The sequence below is a fragment of the Gorilla gorilla genome, chromosome 3 (genome assembly GCF_029281585.2).
Source record: "Gorilla gorilla gorilla isolate KB3781 chromosome 3, NHGRI_mGorGor1-v2.1_pri, whole genome shotgun sequence".
In the NCBI taxonomy this organism is placed as follows: domain Eukaryota; kingdom Metazoa; phylum Chordata; class Mammalia; order Primates; family Hominidae; genus Gorilla; species Gorilla gorilla.
The window spans coordinates 168,767,808-168,788,373 of NC_073227.2; the positions used below are offsets into that span (position 1 = coordinate 168,767,808).

A 20,566-nucleotide genomic window follows, 5' to 3' on the forward strand; every position below is an offset into this window, starting at 1 on the left:
AGCCCAAGCAAAGGGGAGGGGAGAGCGCCCGGGGTGGAGGGGAGCCGCGGGGCGAAATTCTAGCCCCAGGACGCCTCGGAAGGAAGAGGAGGGGCAGCTGCGCGTGGGGAAGAGAAGGAAGAGGCGTCCAGGGAAGGGAAGGGAGGAAGAAGGAAGGCGGAGGAAAGAGAAGGGGGCGAGCGGGAGCGCGGGCCCGGCCGGGTGGCGCCTCGGGGAGTGTCTGCCGCGCGGGGGCCGGGCGGGGCGGGGCCGCGGGCGCTCAGAGCTCGGCGGGGGCTGCCGGGATTGGGGCGCCGCAGCTAGCGCTGGTCTCGGTGGCAGCTCCTCCGCGCCGCAGGACTCGGCTCTACGGGACATGTCCGTGCCGCGCTCGCCGCGCGCCCGGGCCTGCTAGCTCCTCCGTGCTCCCTGAACGCGCGGCGCCGCACCTGGCAGCGGCCTCGGAGCTCGGCTCGGGCAGGAACGCGCGGCCGTGCGCACCGCGCAGCGACCGCTGCCGTCATGGGGCTGCAGCCCCTGGAGTTCAGCGACTGCTACCTCGACAGCCCGTGGTTCCGGGAGAGGATCCGCGCTCACGAAGCGGAACTCGAGAGGACCAACAAGTTCATCAAAGAGCTCATTAAGGACGGGAAGAACCTCATCGCTGCGACGAAAAGTAAGCGGGGACGCGGGCGCGGACGGGCTGCGGCGTGGCGAGGCGAGAGGGGAGCCTCTCTCGGCAGGAGACGGAGGGTCTTGTGTCCGGGGCCAGCAGCCAGAGGAACGGGAAATTCATTCCGGACCAGCCCAGCTCTCTCGGAACCCCGGGGGGGTCCCTGGAATCATTCCTCCTCGAGGCAGCGCGGCGAGTCCCCATTCCCGCCCCTGCGGCTCTGCGGCGGCGGGAACGAGCTGCCAGCGGGCCCCGCCTGGCCGCCGCCGAACACCCCTCGCTGAATGCGCGCTCCGCTGGACCGACCCTAGGCACTCCTGGCCCGGAGTCAGGTTTCATTGCTGCCTAAAGCTACTCACAATCTCTTTCAAAACCGAGGCATCTGTTTGCCTAGTTTTGTTTTGTGACTTCTCAAAAGAAATTTCTTGGGGATTCTTTGAAACCCTGCGGGAGTGTTGAGTTTTCCAGAGTCCCCTTAAGCTTCACCTTTTCCCTCTCATTGTCTGATCTTCCCCGACAGTCCTGTTCCAGGTCCTTCACGTGCCAAACCAGAAACTCCACCTGGCTTTATGCTGCTTCCGCACATTCCTCCCCTGCTGTGCTGAGGAGGGTTCAAAGATTGGGGTTTGGAAGGGTGAGCGGACAGTCTGCCCTCTAGCCCAGGCGGGCACTGCTTGCAAATAGGGAATTCCACCCCGGTTAGGCTTGGTGCCTTCCTCCCCTGAACTTCTGTCTCTTAAACTCGGAAGAAGACACGAGATACAGGAGAGAGAACTGTATTTTAGTGTAGTTGAGGAGAGTCTTTCTAGGAGAGAAGGGGCCAAAATTCATGCAGAAATACTGAGTTAGTGATGCTACTGGAAAATGGGGCGGAATTAGCTCCAGTGAGGAGCTGGGCAGCCTGACCATCCCTTGGATCCATAACCCCTTCGGAGGATGGCGGTGAATGTCCCCTTTCCCCCTTTAAAAGACCTGTCCATACAGCAGACAGGGACTTGGGCAGTATCCAGCCTTGAGGGGCTGGGTTCTTAGGGCCTTCATCACTCACCTAGATTCTCAGTTCGGTAATTCTCAGCCTTAGGTATTCGTCCCTTGTACATTTGTTTGTAGATACCACCTCTGGGGAAAATCCCCCATCTCACTGTTCTCCCTACCGCGCCCCGCCCCATTTTTCAGTAAGGGCGATTAAAACATATTGATTATACTGTCTCGGGCACCCAGCATGGTGCCTGGTACAGTAAATATGCATTTAATGAATAAGTTGAAGTACATTTCTGTGGGAAGAATTTAGTGAGCCATCCCTGTAATTTTGGAAGCAAGTCACTCAACTTCTCTGGATGATCTCCAAGGTTCCTTTTGGTTCTCTGACCTCTTTGGTGTTGCAAAATCAGGACTGGGACTCACTTAGGGTTTTTTTGTTTTGTTTTTAAGTCTCTGCTGCTTGAATCAGAAATGGGACTCTGGGACATGTGACAAGTGGGCTTATTTGGTTGAGGGCTCTCCAGGCCCTTGGCATCTGGTATGTGTGTTGGGTGGGTAGTAGGGGGGCGCTATACATATGGAGGAGTGAGCATAGAAAGGAGGAGTTGGGAGCGGGGGTGCAGAGTGAACACGAGAGAATGAGGACTGAGGACTCTTTCTGTAACTTGATGTTAACCAGAGTCAGTGGCCGGGGGGGATGTACCTTCTCTCTCATTGGTTGTAGTAGTTCCCTCTGGAGCTAGAGAGGTGTGGAGAGAGGCAGAGGGCAAAGCCAGTTTGGCCACTGGTAGAAAGTTATTTCTGTGACAGCATATTAGCTTTCCTGCCATCAGGACACATGGCGTTAGGTTCCAGCAGCAGCCAGTGCATCTGGGGGGCCAGATGTCAGCTTTCCTCCAGACTGTAGACTTTCTTGAATTTGTGAATTGGTATCTTACTCATTTTGATTCTCGTCCTTTAGCATAAGAAACATAACTTGTAATCATGCTTTGAGAGTAATTGGGAAGTGTCTTTTTTTTCTCGTTATGTTCATTAAGAATTTATGTTTAAATTCTTTCCCAGAAGGTGACAGGAACACAGCTGTAGCTCACATGCCTTTTCCCGCTTGCTCCATAAAGTTTACTTCTAGTTCCTATCAAAGACTAAGAGCCTTGGACTAAAGTCAGGGGACCTGAGTTTAATTCTTCTTCACTGGTTAGGGCGTGGCTATAGGAAAATTGAGCAGGTCTTATTCTTTTGCCTCCAGCTTCCCCTGTCTACCTCTTAGGGGAACTAATAAGGTTCTGCAGCATTTGAAAATGGCTTGATGAGGTTATTTGAAATTGCAGTCTAGGTAAATGGTTCATCTAACCAGTTGAGCTTTTGTATAACATCAGAGAGTCAAGGGATGACATTGGGTGGAGGATCTACAGAAAGAATAAAACCCACTAGGTCAGATTATTTATATTTCCAGATATTTTAAATTTTGTTTTACAGAAATGGCCTTTTGAGCATTTCGAGAAGTGTGTATTTAAGTGATTTCTATTTTTAATTGCCCTGCACGGTGTCTCCTGTTTGCATTACCTTCTTGGAAGATTTCAATATGTAATTTTGATGTCTTGACGCTTTGAAGTCTTCCATAAATATTTAGAGTTTTGAGGCCTATGCGACCTGAAGGCTTACTGCTGAATTCAATTAGATAGCAATCTGCAAATATTTAGCACCTACAATTTGCTAAATACTGGAATTAGATACAGATTTATAATGGGGTAGAGGCCCTTGCCCTTGAGTTTACTGTCCTGTAGTTGAAATTACTTCAATCTAAGGAACATTTTTGAACTCCTTCCTGCACTGTGCTAAATTCTTGAAGAAACAAAGGATATAGACACATACCTGTGACAAGGTTAAACATTTAGTGACAAGTATTCTAACTTTTCCAGGGACAAGGGTTTGTATGTTAGAGTGGAGGAGGTTTGTGAAAGTTTTGGAACTCACTGGTGATAAGGAGTAGAACCTTATCATATTGGAAACCAGAAGAAACCAGAACACTCGCAGTGTTTGAAGAGACTAGTTTGGCTGGAATGATGGTTTTTCAGGGCGTAGTAGACTGGGATGGATGGAGAGGTCAGTTTTAGATTATGGAGGGCCATAAAAACAAGGTTAGGAATGTGGACTTTATCTTGTGGAGAGTTACTGAAGGCTTTTCAGCAGAAGGCTGACATAATAGCAAAGAAATGGTTTAGAGACAGTATTGCACATTTGTGTGTAGGGTGAAGTTGGAGATAGCGCTGGGGGTGGGGAGGAACTCCAGAGAGAAGAGCCAGTCATTTTAGTGGTAGATTTGGAGATTATTCACTCAATTCAATGAATTCTTTGTTCAAATGTCTTTTTTAGTTTTCTTTTTAAAGTACTTTCTTTTCTTAAAATAACCAGTGTCTTCTTTCAATGCAGTTTAAACTTTTGTAAGCCTTCATGATGTCTATGTAGTTTCCAGTTGCTTATGATTCATACAGGTAGATAGCACAGTTGCCAGAAACAGCAATAAACCATATATGCTTTTCTCATAAATTTTACGTTAGGCAGTCTTGAGAAAATGTGTCTTGTTCTTTAGAGAAAATTTTTTAGAACTAATAGTCCTTACAGTTATTAAGCACTAATACAGTGATATAAAATGCTCTGTAGTAAACTTAAATTGTCTAGCTCTGTGTGTGTGTGTGTGTGTGTGTGTGTGTGTGTGAAGCTGAAGGGGCCCTCATTAATGAGTCTGCTGTTACTAAACATGCATGGAAAAGGATGTAAAGGGCCTTGTTAGTGGCAGAGCCTGGACAAGAATTTAGGTCTTCCGACTTGGTTTTGGTACTTCTAGCCTCGGCATTTTAATGGTTTTTGCTTTGTTCCTCTTAGGAAAAACATAAAAGTTCTCTTTGGCTGTCTTTATGTTTACTGTTTCAGAGAAATATTCTTTTGGGGAAATTTCTTAAGTTGCCATTACATTAAATCCACTGAGATTTGGAAGACTAAAAATAATTTTCCTATTTTGTAAACTTGAGCCTTGGTTTCCTTTTTTTTTGTAAAATGGGACTGATACAGAAAGCCTTGAGGAATAAATAAAATGGTGTGAAAGTGTTTTGAAACACAAATGTAAAATGGTTGTGTAGACACTACTGCTGGTTCAGCCAACATTCCTTTTCCCCTCTGACAATCCAGATTTCATTCAAATGTCTGCATCCTTTTCAGATGACTCAGGGGAAGGCATTTCAGGGTAATTCTGATTAATCTAACTCAGTGGTTCTTAATCGTAGCTGCTCAATAAAATCACCTGGGGGAACTGTTAAAGCAGTCAGGGTTAAGAAACTATAAGTCAGTTATGATAAACCCATTTTCTGGGTTGGTAATTATTATAAGAATGAGGTTGTATCCCAGTTCTGGCCAAGGAGACATGACAGAAAGTCTGGATACTTCAGGGGGAGGTTTCCTTTTGTCATAGGAGACTAGAAGAAAGATGGTTTTCTACTTTTCTGTATTCTCTCATGATGCCTGGGACTGCTACCCACTATCTTGGGCCTGAGGGTAAGTGGCATAGTGTGCTAACTGAATCTGGGTTCTTGGTGCTGTTGGGAGACCTGTGGGTTTTTCTATGCTTTGAATGTCTTGTTAAATGACATAAGACAGTTTTGAGTTGGGTTTTCTGCTACTTAATGCCCTAGGTTTTTTATTTATTATATTTTTAGATTTTTAAAATTTTGTTTGAGATGTGAGTCTCGCCCTGTTGCTTAGGCTGGAATGCAGTGGCGCAATCTTGGCTCAGGGCAACCTCCATCTCCCGGGTTCAAGTGATTCTTGTGCCTTAGCCTCCCAAGTAGCTGGGATTACAGGCACGTGCCGCCATACCCAGCTAATTTTTGTACTTTTTTTTTTTTTTTTTTTTTTTTTGTAAAGACAGGGTTTCACTGTGTTTGGTCTTGAACTCCTGGCCTCATGTGATCTGTCCACCTCGGCCTCCCAAAGTGCTGGGATTACAGGTGTGAGCCACTGCGCCTGGCCTTAATGGCCTAATTTTGATAAAGTGGTGAAATTGTAAATTTTGTGATTATGCTCCCATCAAGTGGAATTTAGAGAGATACAGAAAATAAAATGCTATTTTAAAAAGTTAATAAATTGCAGTGTAATTTTTTCCCGAATGGAAAGGAATACTCATCTACACTCTTTGCCTTGAAGAAGTTACCATAGAGCCCCTACAATTTGGGGCATCACCTGGGATAAGTCCAACTGTCACTTGGGGCTTTATTACAGTGGCTGGTCTCCAGTGTGAATGTAGACCGGCTGTGAAAATAATTACAATCAGACTTGAGCCAGGGTGGGGACCCAGACAGGCTTGAAAAGCTTGAAATGCTTTACTCACTGCAGGTGGTCTTTGACTCCATTTAGAGTTGTTCCTATTTAGAGCTTCCCACCAGGCCACCAGCTGAGCCATGGTTATTTAGAACAGATTTTTTACTAGCCAGTCAGCAATCTAATGTTCTCAGTGTCTTTTTGTCACATTGCCTTTCTCTGTCCTCCCATCTGCTGGGGTTCCTTTGACCAGCTCCTTGTCGCTGTGTTTTTTTTTTTTTTTTTTTTTTTTGAGGGGACTAGGGTACATTGTAGACTTTTGGATAAAGAATACACAGAGGAGGGTATTTTTGTGTTTAATCTTTAAAATAGCTGATGGAATATAATATAGAAGATTAAGAGCATAAGCTGAGGTACTAGCCTGGCTGGGTTCATACCCAAGCTCAACCACCTGCTAACAGGGGATCCTTGCTCAAGCTGCTTAGCTTTTCTATATCTGTGTTCTCGTCAGTAAAATAGAAATTGTAGGGCTGGGTGTGGTGGCTCACGCCTATAATCCCAGCACTTTGGGAGGCCGAGGTGGGCGGATCACGAGGTCAGGAGATCGAGACCATCCTGGCTAACACGGTGAAACCCCATCTCTACTAAAAATAAAAAATAAATTAGCCGGGCGTAGTGGTGGGCACCTGTAGTCCCAGCTACTCGGGAGGCTGAGGCAGGAGAATGGCGTGGACCCGGAAGGTGGAGCTTGCAGTGAGCAGAGATCGCGTCACTGCACTCCAGCCTGGGCGACTGAGCGAGACTCTGTCTCCTCCCAAAAAAAAAAATTATAATACGACCTACTATATTGGATTAAAAGTAGGATTTGTTAATACATGTAAAGCATTTAGTATAAGTGCTCAAAGGTTAACAATTATGATGACATAACTAAATTACAGGCATATATTTTATTATCAAGGCCCTGTTCTTGCCTCAAAATAGCTGTTCTGCACCCTAGACCACGTATCTAACCTTTTAGTGTTTGTTACCCCTAACAGTATATTTCTCCAAAGCACCATTACCAGTGACCAAGAAGAGAGACAAAATTGTCAAACCCTGGAAAGGCTTCCAAATTTTGATTGTAGTTCGGGATGCTGGAAAATCTTGAAAACACATTGGTGGCTGGGCTCAGTGGCTCACGTCTGTAATCCTAGCACTTTGGGAGGCCGAGGCGGGTGGATCACTTGAGGTTAGGAGCTCAAGACTAGTCTGGAGAACATGGTGAAACCCCATCTCTACTAAAAATACAAAAAAAAATTAGCCAGGTCTGGTGGCAGGCGCCTGTAATCCTAGCTTCTCGGGAGGCCGAGGCAGGAGAGTTGCTTGAATCCAGGAGACGGAGGTTGCAGTGAGCTGAGATGACGCCATTGCACTCCAGCCTGGGCAACAGAGCAAGACTCTGTCTCAAAAAAAAAAAAAAATACATTGGCAAATCAGAGCTCAGTGGTATCTTGGGAAAATATTTTCTAGAATTTATTTTTGATTCACAAAGATTTGAAGATAAAGTAGAATGTGTTGCTAAGGTCATTGCAAATCTAGTAAGCAATCTATAGTCGAGGTTCAGGCAGTCAGCAGCAGGCCTTTCCTCCAAGTGACTGATAAGGAAGAGTTGATGACAGAGTTCATCTCAAGGTATTGACATGACAATATGAGTGACTGCAGCCTTCAGATACTTCAAATTACAGAGATACTTTTTGAGGACGTGAACTCAAAATTAGGGTTTCTAGCGTCTGACATGCTGGAAATCCTAACAGCTTGTATTTGCTATGGTAAATTCACAATAAAAGAAGACAACCAGAGACATCCCTAAGAGGGATTTTCCTAAGAGCTGTTAGGTAATCCTGTTCTCTACAGCGGAATACTCAAAAGTGCTCTGGACAAATTCCCAAAGAAGCTGTTTTGAATTCTGTGACTTCAATAGCTGTTTATCACCTTATATCTTGGGCTTTTTTTTTTTTTTTTTTTTTTTTTTTGACGGAGTTTCGCTTTTGTTGCCCAGGCTGGAGTGCAATGGCGCGATCTTGGCTCACTGCAACCTCCGCCTGCCAGGTTCAAGCGATTCTCCCGCCTCAGCCTCCCAAGTAGCTGGGATTACAGGCGCCTGCCACCACAGCCGGCTAATTTTTGTATTTTTTGTAGAGATGGGGTTTCACCACATTGGCCAGGCTGGTCTCGAACTCCTGACATCAGGTGATCCAGCTGCCTCGGCCTCCAAAAGTCCTGGATTAGAGGTGTGAGCCACTGCGTCTGGCCTTACTGGGTTACTGTTTTTTTTTTTTTTTTTTTTTGGAGACAGAGTCTTGCTCTGTTGCCCAGGCTGGAGTGCAGTGGCGTGATCTTGGCTCACTGCAACCTCCGCCTCCCAGGTTCAAGCAAGTTTCCTGCCTCAGCCTCAGCTACACACCCTGTAGCTAGTATTACAGGTGTGTGCCACCAGGCCTGGCTAAGTTTTGTATTTTTTGTAGAGATGGAGTTTCACCATGTTGGCCAGGCTGGTCCTGAACTCCTGACCTCAGTGAATTCAGAGAGATTAGTAGCTTGTCGAAATCACAATTTGTCATTGGTGGAGCTGGAATGTGAACCTAGGTTTGTCTCAACTCCAAAACCCTGAACCACAGTAATGAGCTGTCTCTGTAAAGGGGTGTAACCGTGGTCTTCTGCTAGGGAAGTGATAATCAATCTTGATCATCTAGAGTGTGTGTACATTTGATCTAGTTAGGATATTCTTTCTACCTTAGTATGATGACTGATTTAAATTTTGTTAAATTTTAAGACCCCTCTGGGGTCATTATTATAATTTAAGCTGATTGCTAATTTGTATTATGAGTGCAGTATAGACATTCCAAGGTCGGGTTGATTTAGTATCCATTACAAGACACAGACCTCCACTCTGTCTCTCAATCTCCACCTTCCTCTTTTCCTCCCCATTCCTTGTCCTACCCTTCAGTAGAGTAACTTTTAACTTATTCTTTTAGTATTAGGCTTGTTTTTCCTGTGAAAAGTTTGAGATACTTTAGAAATATAAAAAGATAGTCTCACAATAAACATTCATTTATTTTTCCCCCTCCCCCCAGCTTAATGAAAGCATCTTGTATACCCATTCTTTTCCCCAAGAGGTAGGACCTATCTCAGATCTGGTGTTTATTGTTCCTAGGCATTTTGATACAGTTGGGCACATCCATAAATAATATATAATGTGTTTGCATGTGTTTAGACTTTATATAATGGTTTCATCCTATCCTTTTTTCCTCTGAATATATTTGTGAGATTCATCCAATTGGATGTATGTAACTTTATTTCATTTAGTTCAACCTTTTTTTCCTACAAGTGACATTTAAAAGGACTTTGTTAATTGATGTTCTATGATGATGTACCTTCTACCTATGCATTTTTTGGATGATAAAACTAAATATATTTAGGGAATATTCATGATGAAAGCCTTATTGAAATTAGTTTTATAAATTTAGGATACTAGCTTTCAAAACAGTCAATAATTAATAAATCCATGAATCTTAAAGACATTTAACCCATTTTCTTTTTGATATTTTGTTACCAGCCCAGCATGGATAATCAGAGTAAGCCAGTTCGTGTCTCAGGACTATATGAGAACTGGTTTGAGTTAGAAACAAAAAATCTTTAAAAGCCATTTTGCTTCATTGAAATTAGACTTCTGATTAGAAAGAGAAAAATGATGTTTGTATAAACACAATGTACATGGAGAATTCTGGTAACTGTCAAGCTAGTTGGGGCAGATGAACATTATTTTCAGGCAGGGACTGGATGGTATCTTGTGGTAAGCCCCAAAGCAAACACTGGCAGGTCTGCTTCCCTTACTTATCCTAACACAGGAATGTAATTGCCAGGGGGATGCTTTTTTATTGAGAAGGCCTTGATATTGTTTTCTTTATAAACACACACACACACACACACACACACACACACACACACACACACACAGAAAAACACCAGACACTTTACATTCTAAAGGCAGGCATCTTGATATCGTTCTCTTTACACACACACACACACACACAGAAAAACACCAGGCGCTTTGCATTCTAAAGGCAGGCATCTCTGTAAACTCTGAGATGGACTGGAGTCACACCCCAAGTTGCTGCCATAGCTAGGCCTGACTCCCTGGTCCAACTAGAATTTCCTCCCTGTGTTTCCTCAGAAAGACATTAATCCAGTGCCACTTAATATTTCAACGGTGAGTGTGATTTCTCCTGACTTGTTGACTTGTTTACCCACAGGCACCTTCTACCCTCACTCTTGGTGGCAAGTCATGGTGAGGTGTGTGGCTGGAAGAACTCAATGTGGCCACAGCAGTGTCACCTCAGGTCAGAATACAGGATGTGGAATGGTCTCTTAAAAAATGAGTGCTTTCTTTTCTGACTGTAAAGTTGGCCTCACCGTTTATTACCTGTGTGACTTTGGGCAAGTTATTTAAGCCTTCAGTGCCTACATTTTTCTTTATTAGTAAAATGGCCCTAGTAAGAACTCTGCCTCACTGGTGGTGGTATTTAATCCTCACATTACATATTAAAAGATCTTAGGACTCTGCTTGGCTATGGTAGGTGCCTATTATTTTTATTATTATTATTAAAATAACTATTTTCCTTTGGTTGAACTTGAGCACAGTTGTGGCTTTACCCATAGTTACAGGAGAAATAGTCTGTGAACACTTTTTTTTTTTTTTTTTTTTTTTTGAGATGGAGTCTCGCTCTTGTAGCTCAGGCTGGAGTGCAATGGCATAATCTCGGCTCACTGCAACCTCTGCCTCCCAGGTTCAAGCGATTCTCCTGCCCCAGCATCCCGAGTAGCTGGGATTATAGGCATCCTGCCACCACGCCTGGCTAATTTTTTTGTATTTTTAGTAGAGATGGGGTTTCACCATGTTGGCCAGGCTGGTCTTGAACTCCTGACCTCAGTGATCCGCCTCTCTCGGCCTCCCAAAGTCCTGGGATCACAGGCATGAGCCACCGTGCCCAGAGCATGTTTTTTTCTTCCAATCTAACCATATTTTGAAGCACAGAGCTAAATATAGGCCTCTCATTTATACATAGGAGAAATCATCCATAATAGTGTTGAAATCTGATGTATTACTGAAAGCCTTTTTTTTTTTTTTTTTAAAGTTTTGGGGACAAAGCCAGAAGTACAAGGGAATACAGTGTCCTTGACATGACATTACATTTATTTGAGAATCGGGCAGATTCTCTGCCATACTGACAGATAGTTTTTTTTTTTTTTTTAATTTTTATTTTTGGAGACAGTCTCACTCTGTCACCCAGGCTGCAGTGCTGTGGCGTGATCTCGGCTCACTGCAACCTCCGCCTCCTGGGTTCAAGCAATTCTCCTGCCTCAACCTCCCGAGTAGCTGGGATTACAGGCGTGCACCACCATGCCTGGCTATTTTTGTGTATTTTTAGTGGAGATGGGGTTTCGCCATGTTGACCAGGGTGGTCTCGAATGCCTGACCTCGTGATCCACCCGCCTCAGCCTCTCAAAGTGCTGGGATTACAGGTATAAGCCACCGCGCCCAGCCGATAGTTTTGTTTTTATTTTGTGAAATGCGAATCAAAGGCAGCACAGCAAACATACTAAAATAGATAGGTCTTTGAAACCAGGTTTACTTACTGTGTGACCTTGGGCAAGTTGTTTAACTTCTCTGTGCCTTGATTTCCTCCTCTGTAAAATGTGGATAATAGTCAGCTGGGCACAGTGGTGCACGCCTGTAATTCCAGCACTTTGGGAGGCTGAGGCGGGCGGATCACCTGAGGTCGGGAGTTGGAGACCAGCCTGACAAACATGGAGAAACCACATCTCTACTAAAAATATAAAATTAACTGGGCATGGTGGTGCATGCCTGTAATCCCAGCTACTCTGGAGGCTGAGGCAGGAGAATCGCTTGAATCCGGGAGGCAGAGGTTGCAGTGAGCCAAGATTGCGCCATTGCACTCCAGCCTGGGCAACAAGAGTGAAACTCCTTCTCAAAAAAATAAATAAATACATAAATAAATAAAGTGGATAATAGTTACATGTTTAAAATGTTGCAAGGCTTAAATTATTTTTAAAGTACTTAGAAAAATTGCCTGAACCATAGTGAACTCTCTCTGTGTTTGCTAGGCGTAGAAAAAAAATTAAAAATATATTCAGTCATCACTAGAACAACCTTATTTATGACAGTGGTGGAGTGGTGTCATCTTGTCACTGAACTCTAGCTGTGGTGGGCTAGTTGCTAGAGGTTTGTGAGAAGAAACGTGTATATTTGTGCAGAAGAGTTCTAGTGCAGGAGACAGCAAATTTATTTAAAAAGCAATTACATTCACATTGTTGAATCAGTATGGGATGCGATGACTGTAGTTAACAGGACTACCTAGTTTGGGGGTTCCAAGAAGACTTCAAGAAAATAAAACTTCTAGGCTGAGACCAAAAGGAGGGATCAGAGCTTTCCCTGCTGAGAGTGGGGAAGAAGTATTCTCCAAGTGCAGGGAAAATGCATCTGAAAGGTCAGAGAGAGCACATCCTGTGGATGGAAAAATGGTGCTCAGGTGGGCCAGGGAATCTGCATTGAGGATAAGAATGGTGCTGTCGAGGGGGTGGGGGAGGGTCAAGAAGGCCCTTGGAAAGCAGGTTGAGGGCTTTACTCTAAGGACAGTAGGAAGTGATCGAAAAGTTTTGTGTAGGGGAGTGGTGTGAGTTGAATTGTTGTAGAAAGCTTTCTCGGAGTGCAGTTGTGCAAATGAATCGGAGGAAAGCAGGACTGGAGGTTGGGGGGTGAGTCATCCAGGCCAGAGACTTTGGTGGCAGAAGAGGAGTCAGGACTTAGCAGCTGCAGGCTATAGGGGGTGATTGGGTGTGGGGGCTGCCCTGACACCTCTGGTTCTGATGTGGGCTGGTGAGTGCAGTTCACTGAGGTCCTGCCACAGCAGCAGCTTTTGTGGGAGAGAGGATGAGTTTTTGGTTTTGGATGTGGAGGCCAAGGTATTTCCTAGTAGCCAGGAGACATGTTCAGTAGTGTGTTTCTTTTATGGGTGTGTATTTCAGGAATGGGGAATACAGCTGGAGATAAAGATTCTGGAGACACACCGTATGGATGGGAAACGATGCCATGCAGCTGAATACCGAGGCTGCCGAGAGAGAATGTAGAGGGAGAAGGCAGGGAGAGGGTCAGGGCAAATCCGGAGGAACTCCATCTTTTAAGGGGTAGGTGTAAGAACTTGAAATCTGAGAAACAGTAGCCGTTGACAGAGAGATGGAAAACCAGGAGAGGGTCTCAAAAGCCAAGGAGAAAGAGTGTTCAGAAAGCAGGAGGGAGTAGACAAGGCCATGCCACAGAGAGGTCAAGTAGCTTGAGTCAAGGTGACATTGTGTTGGCCACACACTGTCATTGGTAATAGTGGGAGAGTAGTTTAGGTGGCCAAGCAGAACTGGGAGCCTGCTTGCGGAGGGCTGAGAAGGGAGTGTGAGGAAAGTCAGTGAGCTTGGGTATGGATAGCTCTCCTAAATTATTTGGCCTGCCATCCAAATACTTCAAAACATTCAACCCTGCCTTCAAGCAGGCTTGACCCTGCTTAGCTTCTGAGATCAGACAGGGTTGAATGTGTTCAGGGTGGTGTGGCTGTAGACCCAAATTACGTGGTCAGTGGGAGAGGAGGAGATGGAAGATTCAGGGGTCCATCTCAGAGCACAAAGTGGTTTTTTTTTTGTTTGTTTGTTTTGAGACGGAGTCTTGCTCTGTCACCCAGGCTGGAGTGCAGTGGGCAATCTCAGCTCACTGCAAGCTCCGCCTCCTAGGTTCACGCCATTCTCCTGCCTCAGCCTCCCGAGTAGCTGGGACTACAGGCGCCCACAACCACGCCCTGCTAATTTTTTGTATTTTTAGTAGAGACGGGGTTTCACCGTGTTAGCCAGGATGGTCTCCATCTCCTGACCTCGTGATCTGCCCGCCTCGGCCTCCCAAAGTGCTGGGATTACAGGTGTGAGCCACTGTGCCCGGCCTTTTTTTTTTTTTGAGATGGAGTTTCGCTCTTGTTGCGTAGGCTGGAGTGCAGTGGCGTGATCTCGGTTCACTGCAACCTCCACCTCCCAGGTTCAAGCGATTCTCCTGCCTCAGCCTCCTGAGTAGCTGGGATTATAGGCATGCACCACCACACCTGGCTAATTTTTTGCATCTTTTTAGTAGAGATGGGGTTTCACCGTGTTGGTCAGGCTTATCTCGAACTCCTGACCTCGTGATCTTCCCGCCTCAGCCTCCCAAAGTGCTGGGATTACAGGCGTGAGGCACCGTGCCCTGCCACAAAGTGCTTATTTATTTATTTAATTATTTTGAGACAGAGTCTCACTCTGTCGCCAGGCTGGAGTGCTGTGGCGTGATCTTGGCTCACTGCATCCTCTGCCTCCTGGGTTAAAGCGATTCTTCTGCCTCAGCCTCCCGAGTAGCTGGGACTACAGGCATGCACCACCATGCCCAGCTAATTTTTGTATTTTTAGTAGAGACGAGGTTTCACCATGTTGGCCAGGATGGTCTTGATCTCTTAACCTTGTGATCCGCCCGCCTCGGCCTCCCAAAGTGCTGGAATTACAGGTATGAGTCACTGCGCCAGGCCTGCTTTTTTTTTTTTTTTTTTTTGAGATGGAGTTTTGCTCTTTGCCCAGGCTGGAATGCAGCGGCGCGATCTTGGCTCACTGCAACCTCCACCTCCTGAGTTCAAGTGATTCTCCTGTCTCAGCCTCCTGAGTAGCTCGCTTGCCACCACGCCCCGTTAATTTTTGTATTTTTAGTAGAGATGGGGTTTCACCATGTTGGCCAGGCTGGTCTTGAACTCCTGACCTCAGCTGATCCGCCCACCTCAGCTTCCCAAAGTGCTGGGATTGTAGGTGTGAGCCACCGTGCCTGGCAGCGTGCTTCTTAATATAGAAGGTGGGATTCATATTCTAGGTGAAGAAGTGGTGGGAGGGCATACCTTTCACCTGTTTCATACAGAGGAGATGGTAAATGATGTCTACACACTCAAATTGTAGATTTATGGCAGGACATTGAGGAAACTGTCAACTGATGGATTTATTTTCCCTGAGGTAGATGACAAGATTCAGTAATTCTGTTTTAATCTCTCCCCCACCACATTCTTTTTCTGGTTGATATTAATACTACATGACTTGTAAGAGTGGTTTTCCTCATAGTCTGTTTGAACTGAGTGGGATGGCATATAGATGTTAAGCTGAGAAGAGGTAGTGGGGTTAGGGGAGAAAAAGGAGTTAAATGTTTGGGTAAACAACCCTCATGATACCAAGAAAGGCCGCTGTTTCAGGCTTTATTTCACACTTTGTTCTGTTGCACTTAAAAGACCCAAACGGTCCTTCATCTTTTTTTTTTTTTCCCCCCAAAGTATTAAAACCGATTTTCTCTTTTATCTCACCGGAGTCATGCTGATTCTCTTTGGATGTCTACAGGGAATAAAATGCCTCTGGCAGCACCTGGGAAGATTGTAGGACTTCCAAGTGTCTGCCTCTTTGTCCAAGAGAAGAGGAGGAATAGAAATTGTAAGAGTTAAAAATGGAATAATTATCTATTATCTAAAAATATCTTCTCTTGCTGTTTTCTAGCAAACTACTTAGGTTCAACCTAGTTTAAGAAACAATGCCTAGAAGAAATAAATGCTTACAAAAGATACCCATCAGTGGGTGGTATGCAGATAGCCCTTGTCTTCCCTTCAGGGCTGGACACCCTGACCGCCGTGGAGGTGGCCACACAGCATCTCTTCAGGGATGTGGAGTGTGGAGACCTTCAGATGCTTCAGAGGGAGGATATGAGTGGAGAAGTTCTTTGCGTGTGTTTCTAGAGCTAGAGTTGGTGTCCTGTTTTTTTGTGGAAAGGATAGAGTTCAAAAATTAATCTGAACCTTTTCTTCCCCTTTCTTCAGATTATTGTTATAAAAATACTATGGATGCTCATTTATTTCAGCTGCCAGTGAGAGGAATCAGACTAAAACCTTGTTGAAGCAAAAGAAAAAAAAAAGGAATTTTGGCTTGTGGGTGAAGACTGAAGACTAAAGACCTTTCTTACTGCACTGGGAATTCCAGAGAATACTGACTCTTTTTCTCTAGACCAGTGGTTCTCAAATGGGTGATTTTGACTGTCTAGAGACAATTTTGGTTGTTACTTTAGGGAGATGCTATGATTTCTAGCGGGCAGAGGCCAGTGATGCTGCTAAACACCCTGCAGTGCACAGGACAGCTCCCCTACAATGAAGAATGATCCAGCCCCAAATGTTCGTAGTGCTGAGGTTGAGAAACTCTGCCTTAGAGATACGGAGCCCATGTAATCTAAACCCAGATACTCTTGAGAAGTACAGTTATGCTAAGACAATAACCATGAACTGGAATTGCTACAAGTACACCTGGACCTGTGGTTGCTCTACGTAAAGGCCTTATCGGTCCTGGGTCACTTGCCCGGCATAGACCAGTCACTGAGATGTGGTGGATGTTGTACTTTGGCCAGCCTGAATCATGTGCCTACCAGTCGGGTGAAGAAGTGGGCAGCAAGTGATTGCTCGGACAGAATGCCACAGCTCACAACAAAGGGTATAGAAACTAGTAAAAAAAGCTGATGTCTTGTACCAAGTTTTAGTTTTAGAAAATAAGATCTGGAGATCTGTATAATATAGAGCATATGATTAACAATATTGTATACTTAACAATTTTCCTAAGAGGGTAGATCTTATATTAAGTGCTCTTTCCGCAAAGGGAAAAGAAAACAAAAACAAAATGATACAGGGAGTGGGAGGAAACTTTTGGATGTGATAGCATTGATAATGATGGTGGCTTGATGGTTTCACAGGTGTATGCTTATCTGCAAACACATCAAGTTATGTACATTAAACACACAAAAAGCAGTAGATAGGCTGGGCACTGTGGCTCAGGCCTGTAATTCCAGCAATTTGGGAGGCTGAGGCAGGAGGATTGCTTAAGGTTAGGAGTTTGAGACCAGCCTGGGCAACATAGACCCTATTTCTAAAAACAGGGTTGGGGGCGTAGGGGCACACACCTGTAGTCCTAGCTACTTGGGAGGCTGAGGGGGGAGGATTGCTTGAACCCGGGAGATTGATGCTGCAGTGAGCTGTGATCATGCCACTGTATTCCAGCCTGGGCAGCAGAGTGAGACCCTGTGTCTTAAAAAAAGAAAGCTGATGTCCTATACATAAGATAACTTTTACTTTTGAAACTCACTTTATTAGACCTATTTTGATCTGGGCCTAGGGACTGCACATGGCAAAACAAATGAGGACTATATGAAAACAGTGAGTCAAAATAAGTATGCCTTCTATTTTTTTCCCCGTTGCTTGGTTGATTAATTTTAACCATAATAGAGGAGGTGAGAGAGATGAAATTGGCGAGAGGGTGGAAATGAAGACTGTGATTCCTGTAGCTTGCCTGGATACAAGGACAAGGTTGTTGGCACAGTGAGGTATCTATGCCTTATAATAGAACCCCTGACCAGAGGAAAAAATGTAGATTAAAATACTTAATATTTATAACACCTTAGCTTGCTGTAGGCCAAGAAAATATTTAAAGAATTAAATAGCAGTTTACTGGCTTAATTTAAATTTCTGACACTGATAGTTCTCCTATTTATTTTTGAAGAAACAAAGCAATGTTAAGAAAAACTAATTTTTGTGGGTATCATTCATCCAGCAGAATGGATTGAATAATTTTACATTCTTTTTACCTTTAAACAAAGAAGACATTTCTTGAATGGAAATTAGAACATATGTATTTTCTAATTTTGTATGTTCTTGATTTAATTTTAAATTTGAAATCAATTGAGAAATCCTTTAAGCATCTAGAAAAGTTGTCTAAATTATTTTCTTCTGAAGCTGTATTATAGTCTCTGGAAATATTTTCCATCTTTCGAGTTTGTTGTGTATGCAGGATAAAATCCAACGTAAGGGTTTGACAGTAGGTAGCTATTTGCACTATTTTCTGTTCATTGCAATAAGAGAACTGAGACGGTCAAACTAAATATTTGTTATGTAAACTCTGAAATCTTTTAGAATCGACTGTTGTGGCTTAATTGATACCGTCTAAAAGGCTTGAATGGCTATGCAAATTAACCTGTTGATGAACAGCCATGTATCCAGAAACAGAATGTATCACTTAACCACAGCGAACAGTGTTTTGTTTGCAATAAGATGGTTGAGTGCTTTTTGGCAGTGTTTACCTGAGTGTGGCAGGACTGATTTATCTTGACAAGCAAAGAACAAAAAGATTTTAAAAAGTGCTTCTTTGTCCAGAAAACAAAGAGGCAACTTTGTAAAGACCTTTGTATTTTTTGACCTTAAAATTTTCATTCCAAAAGCTTTAAATTTGAAGGTGTAGTTTTGAGTCAACACAGTTCCTCGGTTTAATGTATGCAGTGAGAACAAAATGGAAAGGAGTGGAGAGGGAGTTGGTACCATGGTGGAAGTGAATGCATCAGGGAGCATTTGACCCTTGGAAGGTGTTGGAGGGTCACCTAGAATGAAGGGAGGTGTTTAATTTCTTTCTGACTGTGGCGTCAGTTTAATGAATGCATACCAAAAGTCAGAGTGTACATTAGGAAGAAAGAATGGAACGGGATTAATACATAATTCAGCTTTGTGTGTGTGCATTGTGTTTGTCTGTGCATAATCTAATCGTAGTTTACATATAACTAAATTAAGAGGGATTGGTGATGATTTCTTTAAAGGGAATAGTCATCACCCAACCTATTTGTTTTGTGTGCATTAATATCCATTTTTGTGTTGGATTTGCTTAAATGTAAGTACATATAAAATATCTTTTTTTTTTTTTTTGGGGGGGGTTATAATCTCACTCTGTAACCCAGGCTGGAGTGCAGTGGCGTGATCTCAGCTCACTGCAACCTCCGCCTCCTGGGTTCAAGCGATTCTCCTGCCTCAGCCTCCTGAGTAGCTGGGACTATAGTCACGCATCACCACGCCTGGCTAATTTTTGTATTTTTTAGTAGAGATGGGGTTTCACCATATTGGCCAGGCTGGCATCAAACTCCTGACCTCGTGATCCACCTGCCTCAGCCTCCCAAAGTGCTGGGATTACAGGCGTGAGCCACCTGTGCCCGGCCATAAAATATCTTCAATTTAAAACAATGAGCTTTGGTGGGCTCATTGTGGGCAGGTCGCGTGAGGTCAGGAGTTGGAGACCAGCCTGATCAACATGGTGAAACCCCATCTCTGCTAAAAAATATAAAAATTAGCCGGGTGTGATGGCGCGTGCCTATAGTCCCATCTACTTGAGAGGCTGAGGCAGGAGAATCTCTTGAACCCGGAAGGCAGAGGTTGCAGTGAGCCCAGATCTGGCCACTGCACTCCAGCCTGGGCAACCGAGTGAGATGCCACCTCAAAACCAAAAACAAAAAAAACAAACAATGAGTAGATCACTTGTTTTAGATTAGAGATGTTAGATTTTAATTGGCCTGATATATAAGTTTAGCTATTGTTAAACATTATCTGAGAAGTACTAAAACAAGTTTACTGGAATTAATGATAATAATGGTGGTGTTTGTAGTAGGAGTAGATAATAGTTGTTGTTTTTTTTTTTTTTTTTGAGACAGAGTCTTGTTCTTCCACCCAGGCCAGGGTGCGGTGGCGTGATCTCGGCTCACTGCAACCTCCGCCTCCCGGGTTCAAGCAATTCTCCTGTCTCAGCCTCCTGAGTAGCTGGGATGACAGGCGCATGCTACCACGCCTGGCCAGTTTTTTTGTATTTTTAGTAGAGATGGGGTTTCACCATGTTGGCCAGGCTGGTCTCGAACTCCTGGCCTCAAGTGATGTGCCTACCTCCGGCCCCCTAAAGTACTGGGATTACAGGTGTGAGCCACTGCACCTGGCCTTTTTTTTGCTTTTTTTGGAGCACTTGTGTTTCAGAGACTGTGCCAAGTGTTTTCATAGGAGTTAGCATTTCTCACAGCAGTCCTCTGATAGTTAATCTCGTAATGATTGCCATTTTGCAATTTAAGAACGTGGGTTTAGAGAGGTTGACATTTGCCCAAGGGTACTCACCTAGGAAGCTGAGGCTCCTGCAAGTTATACACTTTCTGAAGCCTTTAGTTTTTTTTTTTTTTTTTAAGATGGAGTGTCGCTCTGCCGTCAGGTTTGGAGTGCAGTGGCGTAATCTCGACTCACTGCCACCTCTGACTCCCAGGTTCAAGCAATTCTCCTGCCTCAGCCTCCTGAGTAGCTAGGACTACAGGCGTGCGCCACCACACCCAGCTAATTTTGTATTTTTAGTAGAGACAGGGTTTCACCATATTGGCCAGGATGGTCTTGATCTCCTAACCTCATGATCTGCCTGCCTTGGCCTCCCAAAGTGCTGGAATTACAGGCATGAGCCACAACGCCCGGCCAAGCCTTTAGTATTATAGAAGAGCATGCATTATTGTCATTGATATAGTATTTCACAGATCTGATTTGGGGTGTTATCTTGTGTAAAGTCGTGGGGTTGTAATGTCTGCAAAGCTTACTTTCGGGAAATTAAAAATTTTCTATCAAGTGATAGAAACTTCCTTGAAGCTATTAAAAGTTATAG

At 44.3% G+C, this 20,566-nt stretch overlaps 1 protein-coding gene across 2 annotated transcripts in view; it reads left to right on the top strand.

Annotated features, from left to right (window-relative positions):
• Window positions 1-227: 227 nt before the first annotated feature.
• The window catches only part of ARHGAP10 (Rho GTPase activating protein 10), a 343,170-nt gene continuing 322,831 nt past the window's right edge, over window positions 228-20,566 (top strand). Inside the window, exon 1 of one of the 2 annotated variants that reach the window (XM_019025986.3) lies at window positions 228-655. In XM_019025986.3, coding sequence (XP_018881531.3) covers window positions 502-655 — 154 coding nt within the window. In that variant the 5' untranslated portion in view covers window positions 228-501. The remainder of the gene's footprint in view (window positions 656-20,566) is intronic. The other variant, XM_055384931.2, reaches the window with a different exon arrangement.